The sequence below is a fragment of the Schistocerca piceifrons genome, chromosome 1 (assembly GCF_021461385.2).
Source record: "Schistocerca piceifrons isolate TAMUIC-IGC-003096 chromosome 1, iqSchPice1.1, whole genome shotgun sequence".
Lineage (NCBI taxonomy): Eukaryota > Metazoa > Arthropoda > Insecta > Orthoptera > Acrididae > Schistocerca > Schistocerca piceifrons.
The window spans coordinates 358,989,900-359,011,825 of record NC_060138.1 but is presented as its reverse complement, the minus strand read 5'-3'; the positions used below and the strand labels follow the sequence as shown (position 1 = coordinate 359,011,825).

Sequence of the window (21,926 nt, the reverse complement as noted above, 5' to 3'; positions counted from 1 at the left end):
TCCCGCAGTGTGTGCCTATCCCGGAACCCTCGTATGTCAGGTGGGAAGCGAACATCGCCCGTAGACTATAGTGGAACCTACCCCTCCTGGACCTGCTGCAGACCGCTGTCACTGCCGTCTTTCAGGCAGACCGTGTGATCACCAAGTTCCAGGCTGACGTTCCGTCCCGCCCCAGTGTTGTATCCCCAGAGGTAGAATATAGCCCGAACAAGTACATAGAAACAAAGTACAAGTTTATGCCGAACACTTGTAACATTGCTGCCAGACTCTCCCCTATAAGCGTAGACAAGCACAGGTCCGTCCCGACGCTCGATTGTCCCGCACTCTCTCTCTCTCTAGCTAAAATTGCCCATATATTTATACTGGTTTTCCCCTTGCTTCTGAAGTAGTGTCAGAGAGAGACAGAAACTATGGCAGGGATATATTCCCACACATCAACCACTTACAAATTGCCCTCCTGGCTCTGGCCTAGTGCCCCGCCTCATACATTGCAATAACTTCAAGCAACGCTGCAGTTTCCTGCCTCGTTGTTACACCACTCACAACAAATTGTGCGTGCAATACCGCTGTCTCAGCTCCACACCCACGAGTTCCATGTTTACATTGCCTTGCCTGATGGCTGTCAACTGTGACCACACACTGCCAGCAGCCCCAGACTCCAACATCCAACTGCGCCTTCATTTAATTTTGATAAAATTACCCTTTCCCTCGACTAAGACTGACACTAGCGCAGCATACCTCCCTCCATTCAACAAGATTCGTCTCAAAAATCGAGATAAAATAGATGTGGCCTGTGGCTGCGTAAACATACCTTGTTTACAAAACTTACATTCTACAGACTAAAACTAATGGGAACATCAAAACATTGACTCTACACCTATGCACTGTTTACACTGGTTACCCCTGCTGTAGGCAACTGATGTGTTGGCACCTCCTCCACTGGTGCATGTTTGCACATTCTCCGTAAAGCTATACTGAAGAAAAATAGAAGAAAATGGCACACCCTGTGGCTGAAATGCCCACTGTCATCATCCTGTTGTTTTGATGCTGTTGTAACATTTGAACGTGCTCCAATACTTTATTAACCATGATAGATCCTTCCTGTGCATTAATAAAGGAATGCAACGTTTCCAAAACCTCTGTTTTTAATGTGGAGTTCAAATATGTCAGGTTCTGCACTGGTAATATTTCTAAAACCCCGTCCCACTACAAGTTACTGCAACATTGTACGACATCCTCAAAAATTCTTGATAGTTCACTCTGCCCGTATTGAATTCTCTGAACAAAAAACAAAAATAGTCTCCCCCATACAATGACAAAACTGAAACAACAAACAAGGAAAACTCAACTTATTATCAGATCCACCAAATCGCGAGAAAAAGAGACAGAGAGAGGGGGGGTGGGGGGGAAAAAAACCGCACGTGTGCGCCCGCCCGCGTGCGCGCGCGCACACACACACACACACACACACACAAAAGAAGAAGAAGACCGCAAATTATCTGCTGTCCGTGATCGTAACGCATACAGAACATTATGCGTCTGCTGTTGTCCTTCCCCTGAGACCTCCTTCCTCCGCTTGCTTTGCCTAGCCTCTGCAATCAGGTCACTTGTAATTGCGGTAATCCGTCCACCTTTCCTTTATAAGGCTTTACTCTACTCACATGGATAATGGATGTTTTTGTTGACAGCTGCACTTTAACATTCACAGGCGAAGTCATGTCCACGACCTGGTATGGTCCTTGGTACTTCGTCAAGAATTTTTTCGTCTTTCCCGTAGGTGTACATGGACTCGTGATCAGTACCCATTGACCTACCCTGTACTGTGGTAAAGGTCCCAACCACTTATTCGGTTCTTCCTGCCTCTCTAACGCTTTCGTATTGGCTTTCTGTACCCTCTCCAGGCTTCCCATATTGTTCGTGCAAATTCCCTCACTGTGTCCCCTTTAGCTCCCGATTTCAGACATAGAACATCAAATGACAGTGGCATCTTTCTTCCATAGGCCACCTCAAACGGTGACATTCCGACCCCGGAATGTATTTTACTGTTATAACTCTATACCACGTATGGAAGATAATTGTCCCAGTTATCTTGGTTTCCATTCACATAATAACTTAGCATTTTTGAAATTGTCTTATGTACTCATACATTCTCCCATTCGCCTGCGGATGAAGTTGACTGGTCCGTAATTTTTTAATCCTCAATAAATGACACAGCTGTGACATTAATTCGGACATGAAGTTCGTTCCCTGATCCATAATTATGCTATCAGGCACCCTAAACTTCAATAACTAGTTATTGACTAAAGCTTGTGCTACCGTACTTGCCTGTTGGTCTGGTATTGTGACCATGGCTAGAAACCACGGAAAGTGATCAATTATAATTAAAACGTAATGATACCCTGCCAGTGTTTTGTTGTATGGCCCACAGATATCTAGCCCGAGAAACTCGAATGGTTTTGAAGCCTCTGGTAACCGTTGCAAAGGAATTCTTGCACGTGTCACATCCACTCGCTGCACAAACGACACTCAATTTGCTGCGTATTGTCCCACATCCCTTCTCCAAGTGCACCACCAAAATCGTTCTACTACTTGTCTTCCCATTGCTCAATGACCAACATACCCCGAGAGCACATGATCATGGGCTTGCTTTAAGACTTCTTCTCACAAACTCTTTGGTACCACTACCGGTGGTCCACACCTGGTAACTCTACACAACATATTTCTCTTGACAATGAAATGCGTTTGAATCCTAAAACTCTGGCCCTCCTCATCCGCTTCTTGTGCCCTTTGCCATTCCGTGACACTCTTACCCATTACTTCTAATGTGTCTAATTTGTGACTTAATGCATCTGCATTCCCGTGTTTCTTCCCTGGCTTATGAATTACTTCAAAGTCAAACTCGCTTAATTTTAGAGCCCACCGTGTTAATTGTCTAGAAGGATCCTTGAGTCCCAGTAACCTTCTCAATGCTGCATGATCTGTCATGACCTTAAACGTCCTACCATAAACGTAACAACAAAAGTATGTTATTCCATATATTACATCCAACATCTCCTTTTCCGTTGTGGAATAATTCCACTCTGCCCTATTTAACTCCGGATGCTCCTGTCCCTTCACCATTTGCCCCAAAACACATCCTACTGCGCCATTTGAAGCGTCACATCATAAGATGAAGCCTTCTTCAAAATTCACAAAACCAGCAGCGGACCAGAAACTAATCTCATCTTTAATTCATCAAAATCTTCCTGACAATCCTCCGTATATTGAAATTTAAGCCCTTTCTTTAAAAGTTTTGTTAACGGCTCAGCTATTTTAGCAAAATCTTTTACAAATTTACAATAATATGAACATAACCCAATATATGATTGTAATTGCTTCATTGTATGTGGTGTCAGAAAATTTTGAACTGTTTCTGTTACTCGAGGATCTGTTTGAACCCCTTGTTGACTGATTACATGACCTAAATATTTGAACTGCGTTTGCACAAAATTACATTTTTCTAAACTTTATGTTAACTGTGCTGACTGCAATCTTCTAAAGACTTCTCTCAAATGCAATACATGTTCTGGTATATCCTTCAAAAATACTATAATGTCATCTAAGTAAACCATACATGTCTTTGGTTTCAATCCCCTTAAAATCCCATCTAATAATAGCTGAAAAGTTGCCGGTGTATTCTTCAACCCAAACGGCATACGTACATACTGATAGTGGCCCCCAGGATTGGTAAAAGCTGTCTTTGCCCTATCCTCTGGCACTACTTCCAACTGATGGTATCCACTCCATGAATCCATCGTCGTAAAATACTTATATTGTCCCACATTGTCCAATGTGTGTGTGATATTCGGAATCGGTTATGCGTCTGAAAGGGTTTTCGCATTCAGAAACCTATAATCACATCAAAACCTATATTTCCTTGTACCATCCACCAGCTTCTTAGGTACGAGAACTACATTGCTTGAATATGGACTATCGCTATGCTCTATGATTCCATCCCGTAGTTGTTGTTCTATAAACTCCTCTAGTAGCGGTTGCATATGATGTGCTATCCTATATGGTTTCCTAAACACTGGTGTGTTATCCTCCATTGGTATGTGATGCTTCGTAATCAGTGTTGCCAGTAACCTACCCTCCGTTCCGAATAAATCGCTAAATGTCAATAACAATTCCTCCAACACGACCCTGTCGTCTCCCTGCAAATGCTGTAATTTTCCCCTTAATTGTGCTGCATTGGAGTTTTGCTTATGGCTCGCCTCTAAATCCTCCCTATCGAGGTCATTTTCATCAAAAACCCCCAATGCGGCCAATAACAACCCTTTCGACAAGCTAAAATCCGCTTTGCTGAAGTTATCTACACTTATAGGGACCTTATAATCTCCTTTCGCAAAATTTGCGTGAGCTAAACTCCTTCGCACGAAACAGTGTGCATTATCCAACTCCTCATTACTCGAGAGTGGCTCCACCATGTGCAACGTCTCCTTTGGCAAGTTCATATTTATCGAAACCCAAACTACCTTCCCTGTATCTGCCGGTATGTTATCCTGCTGGTCGACCTTTAACGAATCCCTTTGCAGTTTAGCTGGCGTCACCTTCATGTTAAGTGCGCCTTGCGACATTCATCCATTTGCAACCATTTCCCCCATGCAAAACATTGTTCCACCGAGTTCCACTGTTTGTTGCCAGAGATCTATCTTCGCACGATGTTTGTCAAGGAAGTCCAGTCAGATAATCACCGAATACCCCTCACCTACTTGTGGTAACACCTCTACCTGCTCACTAAACTTAGTTCATGGGATCATAAACCGAAGTACCGACATACCCAATGACTCCACTTTATTATCTCCTACCCCTTGTAACCTATAACGTGGTGGCTCAAGCCTTCTCCTGCTATCCAAGTCTAGACTAATGAGACACGTGTGCTCCCGTGTCAAACAGAAACCTTTGTTCCCTTCTGTTCACCAAGCCTAATAAGCAGCATTCCGTCTGTGCACCTACAAGCGCATTACCTAATTTCACTGGGACTGCTCTCAGACGGTTGAAGCAATCCCGTTCTCATTTAATGCCTGCTGCCGCCGAGGCTCCCGCCCACTTTTACTCCTGCAGTTCACTTCTCAGAGACCCATTTTCCCACATGAGTAACACCGCAACTGATGCTGACATTGCCTCCGAATGTGCCCTACTTGGCCACAACCGAAACAATTAATTTCCACTGCCACGGCTCTATGCTCCACCCTTTGCTTCGTCGCATAATCTACCTCCTCTAAGTATGTACAATTCTTAGAGTTGCCGCAAGATCACTGGGATTCTCCATTCTCACTCGATGTGACATGTCCAGTGGTACACCCCTCAAAAACACACCTAACGCCCTGTTCTCGGCCTCTTGTAACATCACTCTATTAGTTTCCCCATTCTGTGAAAGTTCGAACATTTGTGCATTCAGTTTTCAAATCATGTCTGAGAAAACCTCCACAGTCTCATTTCTCCTCATGACTAACACACTTAATTTTTCACGAAAAAACCTGGTACTGTTCTGTTTTTGGTACCTCTGGCGTAAACCAGCCTCAATGTTTCATGGTACAATATATACAACTTGGCATCCCCTATCAAGTGCAACTTCGCCTCTCTCAGCATTACAACATCCGGCCACCTATTGGCCTCAGCCATTGGGACAATGTTATTAAGGAATACTAACACATCCTTTGTTGCTTTACCCAAAAAGGGGTTAATCAATGCCACGATTGCCAGGTCAAACGGTCTATGACACTCCATGACCTGTAATTTACTTTCACCTGCGTCCTTTCTCCTGCTCACAATGCTTCAAATCTCCCTGCTAGTTCTTCATATTTTTCTTTTTCACTTATCCTCGCCTCTGACAATACCCGAATTTGCTCTGTTAGAGTGGCTACAGCTTCCGCTGTAATCACTGCCACTGTAGTCACTGCTGCAGCCTCTGCTTGCTGTGTTTCCACCATTTCGCTTATAGCTCCACTGTTGCCATTTATTTCACTCTGCTACTCCTTAACTTAGTTCTTGTGGCGAATCATTGCCCATCTACATTCTGAACAATTGCTTGCCAAATGAACAAATCTCTTACAAATAAAACAATTCTTTGGTACCCACTTTGTACATGGTAGTCCATGGCCTGACAGGTTACAAAAATTACATCACTTAGACGCTATGTTATCATGTCCCCCATTTCATCTGAATCCAGACAAATCTACAGGCTCCTCCTGCCTTACAAAACATACCTTTAAAAAGTCCATCCTAATTCATACTTAACCCTTCAAAACACAAAAAATGACAAAAAAAATAAATAAATCAAACATCACTTACCCATCCACATCGTGCTCATGTGTAGGTGAACAGTCCTGCTTTCCTCCCTATACTGGTATGGACAAACACCTCCTGAACAACAAGACATAACAAGAAGTGCACGACCACCTGTCACGAATGCAACCAAACACCTCAACAACCCCTCTACACAGGCAGATCTCAATGCTACTTGCTCAAAACAAGATGTGGGAGTTAAAATCCGGTACCAGCATTGTAACCGGCACCAGTTCTGACACCACTGTTGCGGGGTCAGTGGTCTAACCCGGGACTCCAGACGGCCGAGCTGAAGCCAGAACCCACTGCTCCACATTTCATCAGGAGTCCGAGCAAGTTCAAGAGCATTGAGGGGTAGTGCAGAGTGATACAGTGGTATTCGGTAGCATTGCTTTATTCAGCTAATTTACAGTATTCGATGAATGTTAGCGTGCCACCCACAGCAAGTCCAATCGGCTCAGCAACTCCTGGTATGCCAACGCTGCTGCTGTTGTCATCAAGGCCGCTCAGCTGGAAGTCGGCCGCGTTCTGCCCGGTTGCCGCCCGCCGATGCGTCATGTCTTGTGCCACGTAGCTGTCCACGATTCCGGAGATGCTACCGTCCCTGGTCCTCGCCGCCCTCTGCCTGTTTGGCCTGCTCTGTCCAACCACGGGACGAAGGTGGATGTACTGGTCCTTCGGGCCGCCGCTCCTCCCAGGACAGGACCGGACTCAAACCCGCACCCTCCTGAACGCTGTGTCGCAACTTGCCGCTAGTGGTGCTTGCCGGATGGGAACACCCACCCGCTGTCTCTGGCGCTGCCACAGTGCTGCGTCTCCCACAGCGTACACCTATCCCAGAACCCCGGTATGCCAGGTGGAAAGCGAATGTGGCCTGTAGACAAGAGTGGAACCGAGCCCCTCCTGGATCCGCTGCAGACCACTGTCACTGCCCTCTTTCAGGCAGACCATGTGATCTCCAAGTTCCAGGCTGCTGTTCTGTTCCGTCCCATCCCGTCTCAGTGTTGTGTCCCCAGGGGCAGAATAAAGCCCGAACAAGTACATAGAAACAAAGTACAAATTTATGCCGAACACTTCTAACATGCCAGACTGGCCCCTATAAACATAGGCCAGCACAGGTCCGTCCCGACGCTCGATTGTCCTGGCACACTCTCTCTCTCTCTCTCTCTCTAGCTAAAATTGCCCATATATTTATACTGGTTTTCCCCTCGCTTCTGACGTAGTGTCAGAGAGAGACAGAAACTATGGCAGGGATATATTCCCACACATCAGCCACTTACAAATAGCACTCCTAGCTCTGGCTTAGTGCCCTGCCTCATACATTGCAATAACTTCAAGCAACACTGTGGTTTCCTGCCTCGTTGTTGCACCACACAAAACAAATTGTGCGTGCAGTACCGCCGTCACAGCTCCGTGCCCACGAGTGCCATGTTTACATTGCCTGGCCTGATGACTGTCAACTGTTACCACACTCTGCCAGCAGCCCCAGACTCCATCGTCTAACTGTGCCTTCATAGAATTTTGATAAAATTTCCCTTTCTCTTGACTAGGACTGACACAAGCGCAGCAGCAGATGAGATGCCAACAGCAATTTTGCTACCCATGACATTCACAGCTCTTCTAAGTATCCAAACTACTGAGTACTCCTTCCAAATGCAGAAATCCATCTCCAGCAATGGCAACCCAGATCATTGGTTATGAATCCAGTCCACATCCAATCCATTTTCTCTGAACTTCAGTTGTTTCCTCTTCCATCTCTCCTCTAGACCCACTCACAAGTTCCTCTGTGGGGTATCTCTCGGCCACAGCTTTCTCTTGACCTATCACAAGGTCCGAAAGACACAGTTTCTCCCAAAGTCATCCATCACCAATTTTTCTTCATCCTTGGGTGCATCCCTCTGTTCAGAATTGATTTATACTCATGGCTTGATGGTTGCTGGTCACGTGGGTTTTGCCTGTTCTCACACAGGACATACTGAGTGCGGTCCTTGCTGGATGGCTGAAGTAATTTCACTGCAGAGTTGGTAGCCATCTCTGAGGCTCTTGAGTATATCTGTTCCTGCATTGCTGGGACCTTTCTCATCTGCAGTGACTCCTTGGGCAGTTTGCAAGCTCTCAACCAGTATTACCCTCACCATGCGTTAGTCGTGCCCTTGAACAATGTGGATGCTACGTGACCTGTCTCTGGACCCCCAGCCATGTTGAGATCCCAGGTTGAACTCACTAATAGCTTGGCCAAACTGGCTACCAATAAATCGACTCTTGAGGTCGGCATTCCAGAAACAGATGTCTGATCAGTATTATGCCATCAAGTTTAAGGAATCTGGAATGCGAAAAGGCCCACTCTTACTTCACCAAATTAACTACAAGTGATAAATGAGACAACGAATCTGTGGAGATCCTTCATGCAGGCCTCTCCCAAGGACTCTACCATCTTCTGCCAGCTCCGCATTGACCATACTTGACTGCCTCATGGTCATCTCCTCCATCTCGAGGACCCACCTCACTCTTGTTCTGGTTCCCCTTTGCTGGACTTTCGAGACCTAATCGCCCTGCAGCAGGCTCTTAATCTCCCTGTCTCGCTACCCTTGGTGCTAAGAGATGATGCCTCAGTGGCTGACTTAGTTTTACATTTTATTCGTCAAGGGGGCTTTTACAACTCTCTTTCAGGGAGGGCCACTTAACCTAACCTTATCGGCCCATTGAGGGGTTGACAGAACACACTGTTGCCTCCTCTGCCCAGACCAGGCTGCAGCTGTCTGGGCTTGGTGGTCCAGCCCAGTTCTCACTTTACCTGCTCTTGTACTCTTCTTCCTCCCCCTCTTGCATCATCTGTTAGACTTGTTCATCTTTTGTCTCTTTGTGCTTCTCTTGCCCATTCGTGTTGCTAGTCTTTCCTAGACAGTTTCTGAGTGGGGTATCTCTGGTAAGTGGCATGGACTGAGAATTGTGTGTCCTGTCATTGCATTCTGCTTTCGCGAGCTTCTGTCTTCTCCCTAGTTGGGGCACCTTGCCCGTCTTCTACCTCTGTCTCACTTTTATTCTTTTTGTCCCTTATATCACCTGCTTTGACGTTTTGTAGACCTTGGGGTTTCTTCCCCTGGGTTTTACATGTTAGGCTATCTGTGACCTGTGGTATAGTAGATCCGTCTGTTTGTGGAAAAAGGGACTGATGACCTGGTGTTTTCATGCCTTTAATCATCCAATCAACCAATCAGGTATATTTGAGTGTATATGGAGGCTTGCCAAGAGTGGTTCTTCCCACTCACATTCACAAATCGAAGAGTGAAATAACTTGTACCCAACTGACCATACATTGTAATGTTGCTCAAGGACTGTAGATATAGAATAATAGGATGGCTTCTGTTTATAGTGGAACTGTAATGTGTGTAGAATCCATGTTGAGAAGCTAAAGCTCCTAACACTGAACAGATGAATTTTTATTCAGGAGATCCATTCTAAACTCCTTTTGTGCCCATGTGTTCAGATGCTGCAACCTCCTTCCTGTTAAGAGAGCTGTATGTGGTATGGTTGCATTAGTCAGTGGTCAGTATTGGGTCTCGCCATTTTTTCTCACCACAGATAGGCAGGCAGTTACAATAAAATATATCTAGAGGAATATAAAAATGTGTGCCGTTTACAGTCCATTTAGAACCTGTTCACTTTGATAACCTTGGGAATCTGTTTAATAAATTCTGTCAAACACTTCTTCAATCTTTCCTTTGCACACTGTTAGCAGCTTCAGGCCTCTCTTGTAACGACCATGTGACACATACAACACTACCTTGGTATCATTTCCACTGCTCAGCCATGTTTCCTCTATCTTTGCCCCACTCCTTCAACAGTCCTACAAGTATCAGTGGTACACAAACAGATAAATGTTACTGCCTCCTAGTGGACACAACCTATTGAGAATCATGATTATTTCCGTTTCAGAGACCATTTTTCCCTTAAAGGGAGCTGCCAAAATGTATACTCAATGGAGTTATCTGGATATTGTGCAGTAAGCAGGCCGTATAACACAGTGACAAGTTTCCAGGACTGAACATATCACTTTATAAGCATTCATAAAGAGTATGTGAACAGATATGAGGTCAGATTGTAGGCTTCATAGCAACCAGGTTTGGGTATATCATTGTTAATGGGAAGGCATTGTCAACAAGTAAAAGTAGCATCTCACATACTGTAGCAAAGTTGTCCCACAAAGAGATTATGTGATTAGGAGATTGTCACAAAATTCAGGAATAATTGCAGGTTATTGGTGCCTTATGCAAAGAGACTGACAGCTGACATTCAACATATAATGTAAAATGTGTAAAAAGATGAAAAGATCAAATTTTGTTTTAACATTGAGTTACCACATAAATCAGCATTTATGTACTTTCTGATGTTCTTAAGCATGTTAGTTTTGAAATCATTTTGTGTAAGTTCTTATGAGGTTTCTTTACAGGGAACAAATGAAGATGTTTCAGTGTTTGTCTTTGATTTGCGGACTGGTAATGAAACTCAGTTTGATGTTGCAAGAGCAGCTGTTAAAAGACTGAAAACGCTGCGTCATCCAAGTATCTTGACATACTTGGACAGCCTAGAAGTAAGTATTTGCATTAACTTTTACCTTAAAATAATGGAATAAAATGATATACCAGATGTACCGGTATGAAATGAGCGTTAAGATACAAATATATCGATAGGGAACATTTGTTGTGAACGAGCCTTAATATTTTTTTTTTGTTTGGTTGGTATGACATCTGTCAAAGATATTTAGTATACATCAAGTCATGGAACAAACATCATCATGTTTTCATCATGTTAACAATGTCGAATTTTGTACCAGAAAGTGATGATTTGCGGAAAGCATTAGTTTTTTGTTTTCATTTGAAAAAAAGTACTGCAGAGTTGCATCGAAAGCTTGTTGAGGCATGTGGTGATCATGCTCTATCAGAAGCAACGTGCAAAAGATGGTTTCAACGGTTCAGAAATAATGATTTTGATGTAAGAAATGAAGAACGTGGAAGACCACCAAAAAAGTTCGAAGACACCGAATTGCAAGCAATATTGTTCAAACAAATTTCGGGCTTGCACCCGGTCGTCGTACAATACTTCACACGATATTTCAACTGGGCACCTGCCAGTCATCTTCAGGTGAGCCATCGCAGACTGGCGAAAACGTCCTCCGTTCCGCAATATATAGCGTACTGTAACTATTCTGCGCATGCGTCGAAAACTTGATAGTTGAACCACATTGCCCGCCGGCAGCGCCCTCGCTGGTGGAATAGCGGAACTCATTCGCCCTCTGCGTTGCTGTTTGCCACGGCCGTCGACGCACTCTGTCGTCTTCGGTTTGAGCAAATCGTGGAGATGATGGGATTCCATGCACTGTCCAGCTGGTAGCCACTGTCACGGTTTAACAGATTTTCCGCCAGTCGTATTTCTACAGATTCTTTAATATTGGAGTTCCAGAAAGACGTTGCTGTGGACAAAATCATTGTTTTCTCATACTCCATTGAATATCCAGTAGAAATACAATGTTCAGCAATAGTGGACTTGCTTGGGTGTAAAAGGCGGGTGTAACGTTGATGTTCAGTGCAGCGTTCTTTCACGGTGCGTGTGGTTTGACCTATGTAAGCCATACCACATTGGCACGGTATCTTGTAAATTCCGGCCTTTCGTAGTAACAGATTGTCCTTAACTGATCCCACAAGGTCCGCAATCTTCGATGGTGGGCGGAAAACCACTTTTACCTGAAATTTTCGGAGGATTCTTGCTATTTTAAACAAAGTGTTGCCAACGAAAGACAGAAAAGCTAAAGATTGTTCCGGCATGTTCTCCTCTTTATTCACTTCCTGCTTCTTAGTTTTAACTGTTAGTGCCCTGTTAATCTGCCGGATGGAATACCCATTTTCGCTGAGACAGTATGAGCTCTATGAACAAGTGTTTTAAGTAAACTCATGATTTGCGATGGGTGATGGTAACTCGATGCTTGCAGGTACAAATCAGTATGAGTGGGTTTCCGGTAAACTGAATGCCCTAGAGAACCATCATTTTTCCTTTGAACCAGGACATCCAAGAAAAGCAAACAACCATCTTTCTCTATTTCCATGGTGAACAGGATGTTGCTATGAATGTAGTTGAGGTGATGTAGAAACTCCATTAATTTATCTTCTCCATGAGGCCACACTATGAAAGTGTCATCCGCATACCGCCAAAAAACTGTTGGCTTCAGGGCAGCTGATTCAAGCGCTCTCTCTCTTCAAAATCCTCCATAAAAAGGTTGGCCACCAAAGGAGACAGGGGACTACCCATGGCCTCAGTCTGTTCAAAATATTCTTGATTAAACATAAAATGAGTTGAGGAAAGAGCGTGCCTGAACAAAGCAGTGGTATCAACAGGAAACATGTTACCAATCAGTGTCAAAGAATCTGCAAGAGGAACTTTTGTAAGAAGTGAGACCACATCAAAACTTACTAGAAGGTCTACACTGCTAAGACGTAGAGCCCCCAGTCGATTGATAAAATCAGCTGAGTTTCGTATGTGATGTGAGCACCTTGCCTACGAAAGGTCTCAGTAAGGAAGCGAGATGTTTAGCTAAATCATATGTAGGAACTCCAATGTTGCTCACTATTGGACGCAGAGAAAGACCCTCTTTATGAATCTTTGGAAGGCCATACAGTCTTGGAGGTACACAACCATGTGGTCTTAACCTCTTGATGGTCTCTTGCGGTAAGGAGGAGGAATTTAATAGTGCTGAAGTTTTACGTTTCACACGTCCTGTAGGATCGTAATCACTCCTCCTATAGGTAGAGTCACTTAGCAGACCATACATCTTATCTTTATACACACCACGAGGGCTGCAAGCCCGAAATTTGTTTGAACAGTCAATTCACCGCGTTTTAAAATTTGCAAGCAATATTGGATGAAGATGATACTTTGAGTCAGAAGCAAATGGCAGCAATGCTAAATGTTGCACAACAAACAATTTCTGACCATTTGAAAGCTATGGGAAAGATCCAAAAGTGTGAAAAATGGGTGCCACATGAATTGAATTGAATGAAAGGTAGATGGAAAACCGAAAAACCATTTGTCAAATTTTGCTTCAAAAACATGAAAGAAAATCAATTTTGCATCGAATTGTTACTGGCGATGAAAAATGGATTTACTTTAAGAATCCTAAATGGGAAAAATCATGGGCTAATCTGGGACAACCATCAACATCGACTGCAAAACCAGATCGATTCGGCAAGAAGACAATGCTCTGTGTTTGGTGGGATCAGAAGGTGTGGTGTATCATGATCTAAAACCCGGTGGAACTGTGAATACTAATTGCTACAGACAACAAATGATCAATTTAAACTATGTGTTGATCAAAAAAAGACCAGAATGGGCCAGAAGACATGGCAAAGTAATTTTTTTACACGACAATGCACCTGCACACAAAGCAAAACTGGCTCAGGATACAGTCAAAACACTTGGCTGGGAGCTGCTACCCCACCTGCCGTATTCACCAGGCTTGGCCCCTTCCGACTACCATTTGTTTTCATCAATGGGACACGCATTGGCTGAGGAACACTTCAATTCCTACGAAGAAGTCGAAAATTGGGTGTCTGATTGGTTTGCTTCAAAAGGCGAACATTTATATTAGTGTAGTGTCCACAAATTGCCAGAAACATGGTCAAAATGTATACAAAGCAATGGTCAGTACTTTGAATAAAATGTTTTTACTTTTCAATTCAAAATTAGTGTTTCATTTTCACAAAAAAAAAGCGCTCATTTCATACCGGTACATCTGGTAGACTGCTTTAAATGTAATCATATATTTGTCATTTTTTCAGTTGGTTATGAGCTTTATCTTCCATTTATGTGGTTATTGAGTTGTATTTGAAATGAATGGATTTGAAAACACAAAATTAATGGATAGATTAATTACGAAGGCTGTATCTTAGTGTACTCAGTGAATTTGATTTGGGCAATCACACAAGCACTGTCATACCTCCAGGCTTACTCAAAATGTTATTTCATAATTCGGGAGTGATTAGGTGGTACTTTGCCTGCAGGGTGTTCTAAGCAGTGAATGTATCATATGGTGACTAGGGCAAAATCACATGTGGGTTCCTCAATGCTTTCATTCAATAATGTCATATGAAATAATGTTCTGTGGTAACTTATCTTTAAGAAAGAAAGTCTTCATTGCACAAAAAATGCTGTAAGAAAAATATGCGCGCTCACCCATAATCGTCTTTTGTAGACTCCATTTAAGAAATTAGGCATTTCGACTACTGCTTCACAGTGTATTTATTCCCTCATGAAGTTTGTAGTCAATAATTCCCTACAGTTCAAAAGGGACAATGAAATACATAATTACTATACCAGAAGGAAAAATGACATTCATTACTCCACATTAAGGTTGCCTTTAGAACAAAAAGGGGTGCACATCGCTGCAACAAGATGTTTTGGTCACTTATCCAGTGCTATAAAATGTCTGATAGACAGCAAAGGAAAATTTCAAAACATACTAAAAAAGTTTCTCCTTGACAACCCCTTCTGTTCCGTAGAAGAATTTCCATTGCTGTAGTGACTGTAATGTGCACAAGATCGTGGGTAGAACTTACTAACTCAAAACATCTGTAGATCTTTTTTTTTTTTTCTTTGTTTTAAAAAAAGGACACTTAGAAATGTTCGGAATGCAACCATAGGCACAAATTAATTTGCAATGTGGATGTAAAATGGCTTGTTCACATCATTATTATCTGTTGTGCAGAGTGATCCATCTAACATGAAACTAAGTAACTACAGATGAGAGCTGTGCCAGACATCTAAGAAACAACCCCGTTTCATCCCATGTGAAGTTCCACCACATGGGAATAACTTTTCCAAGATGGATTATCGCATGTTGTCTACATACACCTACTCTGCCGTCAGAATGTAAGAATGTACCAACATGCTCTGTGACTTATCATTAGAGGCAACCTTCTACAATACTCTGACCATCCATTGAAGGTGTTCTTGCACCCATGCTGATCTGTGTGCTCTGTGACCTGCATTGAGCAGAGATAGATGTTTGGGGCATTGGCTTCCACACCACCTACTGGGGTGTTTCTTGTAGATAGTATGGGTGATTGCTGCTTCTTGTTGTGGAATAATGATATGTGTAGCTAGCAACAGTGTGGTCCTATACCTGCTGTTAAATCCACAATAGTTATTTTAGATCCCTGTGACTGACACATTGTTGCCCGCTACAATTGACTCTTTTGGCTGTGGCTTTTGCCCAATTGAAATAATCGTGATAGACTCTTTGCTTAATGAAACATGCAAAAACCGGCGTATGCTTGTCCTCTGAGAGGGAGTGTGTTGGGCACCTGTGATATGTCTGGAATTGAAGACACTGATTTTGCACCTGCTGACCATCCCACATTTGACTGTCACACCAACAGCTGGTCTATAGTAGGATGACATCCCAGTCATACGGCACATCATACTATTCTATTCACTTTGATAACTGTAATAGGTTCTCTCCAACTCTCCTCTCCAGTTGATTATGTGTATATCGTATCATGATATGGATGACAGAATTAATGACCAGTATAAATTTTGAATGAATCAAATGGCATCTCAAAAACAGCATAGAAATGAATAATGTTGTGTGGTCTACAGCCTGGTGTGGTTCTTTTGGCTTTATAGCTTCTGTTGTGACTTCACGGGGCTGAGGAGACTGCTTTCAATCCTTTGCACATCATAAATGCCAGTTAATCTCTGGGAATTGAATCTAGGACATTTTCACCAGTGGTTAGTGATACTAATCTTTAATCCATGGAAATAGTTGCATGTAAATGATTTGCAGAGATGAATGGCTGGCATGTGATAGAAAGTAAGTGAATTCATTGTGTTTGACCAAATAATCTTTGTCAAATTAATATAATGGAAAGACACAAAGAAATTTGTTATTGAAATATGCCGCTGAATTTTTGTGCACTGTTTATACTGAATTCTCAAAAACCTCTGAGCACTGTGTACAACAAAAATTATTGTTGGAAGCAGGGACTACATGAAAATAAGAAAACGAATTACAGAAGAAAACAGAGCAGTATTGCTCCAGGGATCTGCCAGATGTGGAATCGTACAAATATACTGCTTGTTGCTTCTAAACCCTCTCTGCTGCCTTACAAACTCAAAGAAATTGAAAAATTACAAACTCAAAGAAATAGAAAGTTTAATTGGTTAAATAGCACCATGTAATGTAACATTGGCAGTATAATAACCAACCTGATCGTATGAAATGTACCAAGTAAACTGATGGGTGGTTATTGACAGGGAAATCATCGCGTCAACCAGAGGTTGGTTCTACAGAATTCCCAATAGCCCCAAAGAAACACTAGTACAGTGTGTAAACTTTTAGATGGCAGACCTCTCCCTAGTCCTGAATCTGTAGAAGTCGGTAAACGTCGGGAGGCTTCGGTAGGCACGCAGTTTCGACTGCTGCCAACATTACGTAGCTGACTGTGTTGTATAAGGTAGCCATTGTCGTCTGCTTCGTTATTGTTTGGCGCTGTACTGTTCTGCGTGTTTTTATTGTGCAGTTGGGCTAAACATTATCAAAATGAGTGAAGAGGCAGTTTCTGGCCCATCTTGGGAGTCGCCAACAACCCCTACCGGTAGGCCTACAGTTAGAAGGAAACCAGTATTACGTAGCGATGCTCACAAAATGATATTGCGTGTGATTGAATGCTGCGAAAGGGAAACGGAGCAGAAAAAATTGCTTCACTCCATTTACAAATACTTTTTTTAGCACATTTGTGAAACGTGTTGCGAATAGTGTTAGTAGTGAAGAAATAATAGAACAAAACATCATGCCTGATGCGGCACTTTTTGACGCATCTCGATGTTTACCACATCATATCTCCTGAATTATATGTCGTAAAGAGACATAAATTTGCCGGCGAATTTACTGATATATGTGGATACTGTATGTGAAATATGTTGCGATTAGAGTTAATAGTAACGAAATAATACATTAAAACGTCATGCCTACTGCGGCAGATTTACGATATGTACTGAGAAAATGTAGTAAGCGACAACCTTTTTTCCTTTCGTTATTTTGTGGGGGGTGTCTGCGAGAGAAATTTTCTTAAAGGTTTGAAATTGTATGTAACGTTTGTTGCTAGTCACTAAGTGCTCTCATTCTCAAATAGTGGATGCATAAATCTGGGTATTTTCCCGCGGTGGCATCTCATTGTTTATGACATCATATCTCCTCAAGAATGTGCCTTAGTTCTTTTTATCTCGGCTAGGAACCTTCGTGGGCGTACGGAGAACAAATCACCAAAATTTCATCGCAATTGGATGAATGGTTTGGGAACGCACAGAGGGCAGACATATATACATTCATTTTTATATATAGAGATTGACAGTTACAATATACTATATGACCTGTTTAAGTATATTGAAATTTTATAATTAATAGTTTAACATTGCGGGGGGGGGGGGGGGGAAAAAAAAAAAAAAAAAAAAAAAAAAAAAAAAATGCGAGCAGTGGGAATCAAACCCGGGTCCACTGCATGACAAACCTGAACCTAATAAATTGCGCTACACGTGTAACAGTGACCTAGCTGTAAAAAAACATTGTTCATTACTCTTTTCGGGTGTTCGGAGAACAACTCACGAAAGTTTCAATGCAACCAGATGAATGGTTTGTGAGCGCGCGCGCACACACACACACACACACACACACACACACACACACACACAATGAATTAATAGAGGGAAACATTCCACATGGGAAAAATATATCTAAAAACGCGCTGGCACGTCGATAGACACACAAACATACACACAAAATTCTAGCTTTCGCAACAAACGGTTGCTTCGTCAGGAAAGAGGGAAGGAGAGGGAAAGACGAAAGGAAGTGGGTTTTTAGGGAGAGGGTAAGGAGTCATTCCAATCCCGGGAGCAGAAAGACTTACCTTGGGGTAAAAAAGGACGGGTTTACACTCGCACACACACACATATCCATCCACACATATACAGACACAAGCAGACATATTTAAAGACAAAGAGTTTGGACAGAGATGTCAGTTTTCGCAACAAACGGTTGCTTCGTCAGGAAAGAGGGAAGGAGAGGGAAAGACTTACCTTAGGCGGAAAAAAGGACGGGTATACACTCGCACATACACACACATCCATCCACACATATGCAAACACAAGCAGACATATTTAAAGACAAAGAGTTTGGGCAGAGATGTCAGTCAAGGCGGAAGTGCAGAGGCAAAGATGATGATGAATGACAGGTGAGGTATGAGTGGCGGCAACTTGAAATTAGTGGAGATTGAGGCCTGGTGGGTAACAGGAAGAGAGGATATATTGAAGAGCAAGTTCCCATCTCCGGAGTTCGGATAGGTTGGTGTTGGTGGGAAGTATCCAGATAACCCGGACAGTGTAACACTGTGCCAAGATGTGCTGGCCGTGCACCAAGGCATGTTTAGCCACAGGGTGATCCTCATTACCAACAAACACTGTCTGCCTGTGTCCATTCATGCGAATGGACAGTTTGTTGCTGGTCATTCCCACATAGAATGCATCACAGTGTAGGCAGGTCAGTTGGCCACTTCCTTTCGTCTTTCGTCTTTCCCTCTCCTTCCCTCTTTCCTGACGAGGCAACAGTTTGTTGCGAAAGCTTGAATTTTGTGTGTATGTATGTGTCTGTCTGTGTTTCTATCGACCTGCCAGCACTTTCTTATGGTAAGTCACATCATCTTTGTTTTTAAATATATTTTTCCCGCGTGGAATGTTTCCCTCTACCTCCACTAATTTCAAGTTGCCGCCACACATACCTCACTTGTCTTTCAACAACATCTTTGCCTCTTTACTTCCGCCTCGACTGACATCTCTGCCCAAACTCTTTGCCTTTACAAATGTCTGTTTGTGTCTGTGTATGTGCGGATGGACATGTGTGTGTGTGCGCGAGTGTATACCTGTCCCTTTTTCCCCCTAAGGTAAGTCTTTCCGGTCCCGGGATTGGAATGACTCCTTACCCTCTCCCTTAAAACCCACATCCTTTTGTCTTTCCCTCTCCTTCCCTCTTTCCTGTTGAAGCAACTGTTTGTTGCGAAAGCTTGAATTTTGTGTGTATGTTTGTGTTTGTTTGTGTGTCTATCGACCTGCCAGCGCTTTGTTTGGTAAGTCTCATCATCTTTGTTTTTAGATATATTTTTATATATATACATTTTAATGAACATGACGATTTCAGTTTCGTTTACGAACAACATTTAAGGCGAGTTTTACTTCCAAGCCTATCATCTGCTTTCGTGTAAGCACGATGCGCAATTTGTAGTGCCAGCACTGCAACTGGTAGGCGTGCCTTGTCCTCCCCCCCAACAGCTCCTCTCCCCTCGCCAGCCAATGCTTGCTTCCTCCTCTACCCGCACTCCCCTCACAACTCTGCCATCTAAAAGTTTACACACTGTACAGTGGCTACTGTGCGAGAGCGCCCCTCACCCCGGGCCTCCCACCCATCTACACCTTGATCTTAAGTGTGTAGTTACAGTGATCTGTGATGTGTACAGTAGCTCCGAGGTCTAGGTCAGATTTTGGTGGCAAAATAAAGATTGTGGTAACAAATTATTCTTTACCATAGCCCAATGTCTACATTTGTGCTGTATTTAATGCACTTAAGACTAACCATGAGAAATGAAAAGTCAAAGAGAGGGGGAAAGGGAACACCACATAACTCTTAAACAGTCCACAATAGGGGGAAGAGTAAAGTAGTAGAATGTATTCCATGCCTGCTTGGGTGATCTTTCCTAAATGGTCATAATAAGCCCTCTGAAAATATCGGTACCTCACTTTGCCAGCTATGTGCAGTAATTTAGGCACAAAGTTACAAAAAAAGCAATAATTTTGTGTGAATCCTGTTATGTCTGTTACAACTAAAATATATTAATTTACCTCTGTGTGAAAATTTTATAAAATTCTGTGTAAAGTTTCTTACTTTACCCTTTCTATTTAGGAATAGCCTCTTGTTGAAAAATAACATCCAATCTAATTTCTAAAAGAGTTGTATGCAGGCTTGTATCACATTCAGTGCTGTTTACAGTATCCATTTAACTGAATGCCTTGCAGTAGCATTTCCAGTTACCAAAATTCTTTATTTTACAATCTATATCTGTTTAGTCCCTCAGAGTTGCACATTTCTCATGATGAGAATACTACACATTCCTTCCATGTTACAAAACCTCACTCTTTCTTCCAATCTCTGCCTTGCTCAATAGTATTTCTACAAAACTACATTCCTTTGTAATTTACATCTCTCATAATATATCCTTTCTTGTTGGCTAGTTTCTCCATTATTTAAAGAAAAAAATTGTTTTCCAACACAAGGTGGCCCATCCCACTCTCCCTCTCCCTATCTCAACACACCTTTCCTTTTTTCGTGACCCACAAACTATCAAAAATTTTCTACCAAGCAACCACATTTATGTTCCTCTAAACAGCTATAGTGTTTCCAAACTACATTCACGTAGTGCATCAAAATAAAGACAAGCATACAAAAATTTTGATAATAACTGTATTTAATGTACTGAAGATTAACCAATCTCTGTACAGCATTTATTTTCATTTTCAGCTAAAACATACTGACTAACCACTGGTAATTTCCACATGTGCTTTACAGACATTATTAATTAATAGGCTTTTCCAAAAATGCAGAATAACCATATTCTGCATATAGGGTTTTATATGCGTACCTGGTGAAGTTCTCCATTGTTCCTCTGCTAAATTCAAAACAATCTTCTTACTAGTTTTCAGCTCACATCTACACTTGAGAGCCTCTAATGTGCACTCTCTACCCATAGACCTTGGAGCCATGAACAGCACCATGCATGTGTCACCTTCAATTTCTTGCACCTTTTCAGCACTGCTTTTTTATATGTTTCTGAGGGCTAGCTCCAGTACTAAAATGACCTCTATAAGAAATAGAAACACACAGTAATTCTTCAACTCTTCATGATTTTAAAGCATCACTGTCAGAGGTGTGATTATTTAAATGCATACTGAGCAGAAGAAGGTTAATATTTTGGCCTAATGTAAAGCTACAAATACAGCATTGTCTCTCTATAATACCATCAATTTTGATAATGCTTTTCTCAAAACTGACTTAATGGAATGATGCTCATACATCATCATCATGTACTTGTTACACCAGTAATTTTGATAAATATTCCATCCTAAACGTAATTCATTACTTCTTTTTGTTTAGTTCCAAATGAACAATTGCTTTGTCTGTGCTAATGAAAAGCGTGAACTTTCTCATGTTGTTTAACTTGAAACAAAGTTATTCTGGCTTTCCTGCAACTTTATACACTTAACTTAGGCTCTTTTAAGAGTGAAATGTTCTCATTCTGCTATTGTTCCTTCCATTGATCGTAATTTTTGCAAAATAAAAATTCTCTTAAAGTTACAAGGAGATAGAACAGCTGATCTGTACTTACCTTTAGGAAGCAAAATTCCAGTACTGCTGATAGACGCATTTACAAGTAGAGGAAAAAAAAATTCTAGCTTTTAGAACAATAATTCCTGCTACCCACCATCCAATTTAAATTCTTTCAGCTTGA

General features: G+C 42.2%; 1 protein-coding gene across 1 annotated transcript in view; it reads left to right on the top strand.

Moving 5' to 3' along the window:
- LOC124793969 (N-terminal kinase-like protein) overlaps positions 1 to 21,926 on the top strand; it is a 122,460-nt gene that overhangs the window by 4,046 nt on the left and 96,488 nt on the right. The window contains exon 2 of the mRNA XM_047258060.1: positions 10,778 to 10,918. Coding sequence (XP_047114016.1) covers positions 10,778 to 10,918 — 141 coding nt within the window. The remainder of the gene's footprint in view (positions 1 to 10,777; positions 10,919 to 21,926) is intronic.